General features: G+C 35.5%; 1 protein-coding gene across 1 annotated transcript; it reads right to left on the bottom strand.

Annotated features, from left to right (window-relative positions):
- On the bottom strand, window positions 1-1,594 carry LOC115629993. The gene is made up of 2 exons (XM_030526619.1): window positions 837-1,594; window positions 1-139 (listed from the first exon to the last, which is right to left on the bottom strand). Exon 1 carries the CDS (start codon window positions 983-985, stop codon window positions 848-850), a length of 138 nt encoding a protein of 45 aa, XP_030382479.1. The 5' UTR covers window positions 986-1,594; the 3' UTR covers window positions 1-139; window positions 837-847.
- Window positions 1,595-6,651: the final 5,057 nt, after the last annotated feature.

The raw sequence follows: 6,651 nt of genomic DNA, 5'->3' as shown, positions 1-6,651 counted from the left end.
ATTTTTATTTTATTTTATTAGTTTAATGTTGCTCCCAGATGGTTCTTATTATGTTGAGTGAAAATGTGTAATGATCAGCGAGTGTGTTTGTTCAATGGTGTGTTTGTTTTTGTAGTGCAATGCCGATACTTGATTGGCGCTGTAGTGATAAAAGAAAATTAATTTTACATCTAAGAATTTTCACAATATCAGTAATACTTTATTTCCATGTAACCAGCATATTATTAATCAAAGGTGGGGAGAGTTACCCATACAGCTTAATCTTCAATTGCTAACCAAACTTCTATATAATATATGTATCTATGTACGTATTCAAAGGCTTACATCATTAGGAAAAAATATTCCTTTGGGGAATTTTGGGGGAACTTTCCCCAGTTATATTTTGGAACATATGTAGTTGAATTAATAAGGGTTCTAACTAATCCCACAGGTAGTTTTACTGATAATTTGCAAACATGGCAAAAAATAATAGCATATTCTCGTAATACTTGTATAATGGTGCAGTTTTATTCAGGGTTTTGTCCATTGGTGTATTAATGGTCGATGCAACCTTAAAAACAAAAATTATGATTTTTAAAGATGGTTTTTTTATTTATTTTACATTATTATTACATTGATTTCATAACCTCCTATTTATTTACTTATAAGACTAAAGTGCCATGCGGCAAAAGGTTTTCGAAACGGAAATGAAAGAAGCAAAGAAGGGCACGAAATGGGACGATAAATAATTCCAAGCCATATTTGCGGCTGAAATGTTTGCCGTTAGTTATCAATGCCCACAGAAATGGAACTTCCTTTTATGCTATCTTTGACTTTCACCCGCTGCTTTGGCTTACCGCTATTCTGACTACGACTTTTGATTAACAAAGCCGCTGATGTCCAAACAAATAGCACGCGTGATATCCTCCACAAATTGTATAGTCTCGATCAGACAAACGTTCACAACAAAATTACGTATTTGTAAGAATTTCTCGACGAAAAGCATTTGTAGTCAGCACAACAAAAAGTTTAAAATTTGAAAAGGTTTTTTTTTGAATTTTTATTATACAAGCGCAAAAGTAAAAAATTATTTTTAAGTTTTATGTGCGACGAAATAAATTTATATTTTAGTTATACTTGTATGACAAGGTACTTATTGCTACCAATTGTAAGTACAACTTGATGGCAACTAAAAGGTGCGGCAAATCATGGGCGGCAATCACTGCTAAAAGTTTAAACTGTACATTTGAGCATAATGCCAAGGCAGGGTAATGGGTAAAAAGCTTCTATGTAGTTGTGTCGTGAAGAGAAAGGCTCAATTCTTGTGCTGGGTCAATGAACCGTTTGTTTAAACAGAGTGCACACAGCTGCAATTGTCATACATAAGCAAAACAAAATAGACGGCTGAGAGATAGCGGCAGCAACATTTATGGTCAGCACATATGTGCGTTACTGTAGCTCAGCAACATATTGTCTAGTGCTGTCAACAATAAACTCAAGTTCAGTATGTTGCAGAGAGAGGTAAATTTAAAAACATGTTGACAGCAATATTTTAAATATTCGTTTTGACAGCGCTCATACTAAAGCGTCTAGGCATCCAATTTGGAGCTGGAGTTTGTATTAATTCGGGCAAAAATCATCTTACCGTGTTTTTAAATGAGCACAGATATAAACTTATAAAGAAATAATAATTCAAAATTTGTTACTTGTGTTGTTTTAACACGCTCAGAATTATTTTGTATTGGTATTTAACGCACAAATCGTTTTAATAAAATTACCCGCTAGTTTGTTTTAAAGTTAAAATCATTATTTGGGCTTATTAGATTTAGGCGGAATAATACTCGATCAAAGAGTCACATTGCGTTTGGAGTGACGCCTGATAATAATATAATAATTGGTGTGTTTTACTAGGCACGAAAAACACTACCGAAGTGGCAAAATAAACAGGCGGCATTGAAGGACAATAATTTGGGCGGAGCACGTGGACTTAAAAACACATAGCAAAAAGACGAGTATAAATTATTTTCGATTATATCATTTTACAAAGTTATAATATTGAAAAAATAACTGTATTTTGCAAATAATTTCTATTAGTCGTCTTGTAAAATTTTATTTAATCTGTCGTAATTATATCCGGCGTGTTGCTGTCGTCGTCTTCGTCATCGAAGCGAGTTGACTTATCGAATTGTCTGGGGCCACTGGGGTTGTCTCTTGGCTGTTGTCCGAGCTGACCTTCAGTAAAGCTTTTTGCGACAGATAATGTGTGCAGTAATAGTAACTTCACATAAGGCATAGTGCAAGTCTCAGTGGTTTGTTTTATTTGGCAAACGGTTTCTCCAGAAGCTTTATCTTTAATATACAGTAATTAACAAGTATAAAAGCTAAAGTCGGGTGTCCCGACTTTGAAATACCCTGTAAGAATAATTGTAGATATTAAAAAAGTAAGATAATTAAAACAAGAAAGGAATGCTAAAGTCGAGCAGGCTCAACTCTTATATACCCTGTACCACCCCACAAAAAAAGAAATTAAATTAATTAATTAATTAAATTTAATTTAATATAAAATATAAATATAAAATCTTCCATACATGCATACATACATTTACATTTACATCAGAATCGTGTCTATGCGTGTTTGTGTACTTGTACATCTGTATGTACGTGTGCATTGGGCCTGGTTATATGGCTATAACTTTCTTTCTGATCAACCTATAATGGAACTTGGTATACGGATATATAATTACTAACTGGATGTGTCTACCAAATTTTAGTTCAAAATTTTGTTGTACCCTTTGGGTACACGGTATAAAAAACAAGTAAAAAAGCTAAAGTCGGGTGTCTCGACTTTGAAATACTCTGTACATATGTTTACAATAATTATAGAAAATAAAAAAAATTAAGAAAATTAAAAAAAAAAATTTTGATCGATTTTACCTCTCTCGGTATTCCAACTCACGTAAAGGGTGTATAATGTAAGGGTGTGTATGTAAGTATGTGCAATCAACGCACAGCCCAAATGGGAAGCGTTAAAAAGCTGTCAAAGTGTAGGTGAGCACCAAGAAGTGGTTTTAGAAAAATAGTCATCCGATTAACTTTAAACTTGGTTTATGTATTTACTTTGAGAGAGAATACAGAATAAAATGTGTTGTATTTTTGTAACCTTTCATTAAAGAGTAGAAGAAATAATTATGATATACTTACATATGCATATACTATCATACTATATATGTACATAAATATACATACATATGTATGCACATATAACCATACATAGTATTTATTGTACTTTATGTCCTAGCTCTCGAAAGTAATTTGCTATTTGGGAAATGAACTCTTTAGAAGCTTTAGAGTGTTGGAAGAGAAATATCATATAATAAATAAACGTATAATTGTAAGCCCAAATACTGAGCCAGCAAAAACGGGCAAGACCTGCTAGTAGAGATATAGATGATTATACGAACGGTATTTCCGAAAATCCGCTATAGGGAGGAAATGGGGGATGTAGTTTCTGCAGTTTCTAAGATGCAGGTGCTCATACGGACGGACAGACTGACATACATAGACCGACACGCCTTATCGTGCTGATATATATATACTTTGTGGGGTCTGCCATGCCTTCTTCTGCCTGTAAATTTTTCACCCCCCGCCAACCTTGTACATTTCATATAGAGAGTATAACAAGAGAGAACGATGCAGTCAAGCTTGACAGTGAAATACCCTGTATCCAGTCAAAATTCCGGCACTAAATTATTTGCGCCCATCGCAGATGACAGTAAATCATACAAGGCCTTATTAAAGAGGAAGTGATAGAAGAGTATATGTAGTATACCTCATCGATCTGATTTTTGTCTGGAGTAGATCGCTTTTTTCGTCGAATTTCCTCAGTACCATCATTTGTGTCGGTTGGCTCAGGACTTACTTCCATCGGCAGCATAAACAAATTTTTGGTATCATCTTTGTTCTGGAAAAAAAAGCCTGCAGCTGTTTCTCAATATATTTAGTTAATATAATTACCACAGTTATACACATCAGCAGTTGTAGTATGAACATGCCAAATGACAAGAATGCTAGTGTTGTAAGCACGATATCAGTAATATCTTTCAAGCTTATTTCTTTTGTTGTCATGGGAAGCTGAATATCAGAACTCGGAGATTTCGGCAAAGACCGGACCGCGTAGTCGTCATAGTCACTTTCATAGCCTTAAAACAGTTAAATAAGAATAATATGAATACGTGAAAAAGCTATAGTCGGGTGCCCCGACTTTGAAACACTTTGCACCTATATATGCATATTATTTATATAATTAAAAAAAAAATTAACCACAAAATTTATTCACAATTATACATTCTTCGGGATTTGACCTCAAGTCTCTACGTGTGTCTCTGCGTCTCTGCTTGTGTGCAGTAAATAGTTGAGTAAAAGCACCAACAAAGACAAAAACAGCTGATGGCATAGCTTGGGGAGAGATGACATGATTGCCTTGAACTTCGTTTTAAATTTACTTATCATGATGAAACATATAGGCACATAATCACTGGAGGTATTTGCAAAATATTAGTTTAAAATTCCAAGAGTTACGGCAGTAATGGGGAAGCTCCAATAGCGGGGGACTGGACATACAATTTTGGAAATTCGTGGACTTTGTACTTGTGTAGGGTATGTGGGAGCAAAATTTGGTTCTTATAACTTTTATAGTCTTCAAGATCTAGGTACTGATGGACAGCCAAACAGACAGGGATAAATCGGCTCGTCTTAGCATGCTGATCAAAAATATATTTACATACAAGTATGTCAGCACCTTTCAGGCACAGACTATAAAATTGTTGTTAAGGAAATCGTACCCTTTTTATTAATTGATTTGATGTATGACCCAACCACTACCGGTGTGTTTGACCAAGGCATCTGAAACTTTAAAAGAAAAAAATCAGTTATTGCTTTATTCTGCCAACTACTTATTTATATTATACAAGTACATATGACTATCTAAGCAGTTTGAATAAATTCAACTTCGTAAAGTTGTCAAGACAAAGCCGTAAAATATTTTTTGAGTGCAGATACTTGTATACTAGCGTCCTGCCCCTGCTTCGCACGGGAATTTTTTAAAAATTTTAAATTTTCTTTTTGCTAGGAGTTACTAAGAAGGAGTAAAATATATTTTGGATATTATTATTTTAATGATTTTTTGTTAATTTTTAGTTTTTTTTTTTGTTATTTTTTATTATGTCAGAGGATCTATGTAAAAGATATTTGATGTTTTATTTTGTGGTAGCAAAATAAATTGATTTTCAGGAGCTCCGACCCGTGATAGGTCAACCTACGGTAAAACATTGCTTTCGTATGTCGACCCCTACTAATTCGAAGGCTTGGCCTTGGGACTACCGGAAACTGAAGCCATAGATCAAATGCGATCATCGGTATCCTCGTTATATGAGCTAGTTGACTGGGCCGTTAATAGTTGCTACACTTAAATTGTCCTGCAATTCCTTAATAAGCAGCCTCGTCCCATTGCACATGTTTGGAAGGCTTTAATTTCTTAAAAGCATGATTGCATTTCCAAATTTTAAATTCAATATACAAGATGCGTTCCAAAGTAAACAGGGCTTTTTGAATCTAGCGCCCCCTGGTGGCGCTAACTATATGTCGACTGGTGCGTTAGAATCTGCTATCTTTATCGAGGTGATTTCATGATATTTCATCGATTGGAAGTGAAGTTATTGCGTTTTAAGTGTCAGTATGTTTGTGTTATCGGTGCGAAAATGAGCTTCGAACAAAGAGCCAACATTAAATGTTGTTTTAAAATTGGTAAAACTACCGAAACGTTTCAGTTGAAGGTACAAGTTTATGGCGATGATTGCCTATCCCGTAGCTGAGTGCACGAGTGGTTTCACCGTTTTCAAAGTGGTCATGAGGACATAAATGACGATCAACATGTGGGCCAATCAAAATTCGTGATCACCGAAAATTCCATCGAAACTGTGCGTGAATTCATCAAAAATCAGCCGAATCATTTAAATTGATGGAAATGGAATTGAACATCTCCAAAATATCGATTTATCGCATTTTGACCGAACATTTGGGCTTACGAAAGGTGCACGGTTTGTTCCGCACAAATTGACTGACGACCAAAAATTGCTCAGAATCCGTCTCATCGATCGACGCTTGTGACTGATTATTTGACCAAAAATCACATTTTAACCATTAACCACTCGGCGTATTCACCTCATATGGCACCGTGCGACTTCTACCTTTTCGGAAAAATGCATTTGCCCATGAAAGGAAAGCGTTGTGCAGACGTAGAGGCCATTCAAAAGGCTTGCACCGGCATACTGGCGGCCATACCGGCCAACGAGCTAAAACACTCGTTCGACATGCTTTTGGATCGTGCAAAAAGCTGTATTGAAGCCGAAGGGGACTTTTTATACCCTGTACCCGTAGGGTAAAAAGGGTATATTAGGTTTGTGCAAAGTATGTAACATGCAGAAGGAAGCATCTCCGACCCCATAAAGTATATATATTCTGAATCAGCATGACGAGAGAAATCGATCTAGACATGTCCGTCCGTCTGTCCGTCTGGATGAACGCAAGGATCTCAGAAACTATAAAAGCTAGAATAACCAAAGTTGGCATCCGGATTCTCCTAGGTCCGAGTAAGGACGAGTTTATTTTATTTTT

This window comes from Scaptodrosophila lebanonensis, unplaced genomic scaffold (genome assembly GCF_003285725.1).
Source record: "Scaptodrosophila lebanonensis strain 11010-0011.00,11010-0021.00 unplaced genomic scaffold, SlebRS2 tig00000197-arrow-arrow-pilon, whole genome shotgun sequence".
NCBI classification, from domain to species: domain Eukaryota; kingdom Metazoa; phylum Arthropoda; class Insecta; order Diptera; family Drosophilidae; genus Scaptodrosophila; species Scaptodrosophila lebanonensis.
Note: the sequence above shows the minus strand (reverse complement) of the source record. Positions and strands in the feature narration are given on the sequence as shown.

Bases quoted from the DNA above. Each gene is read 5' to 3' on its own strand.
- LOC115629993 (XM_030526619.1), bottom strand. From the start codon at position 985: ATGCTTTTCGTCGAGAAATTCTTACAAATACGTAATTTTGTTGTGAAC.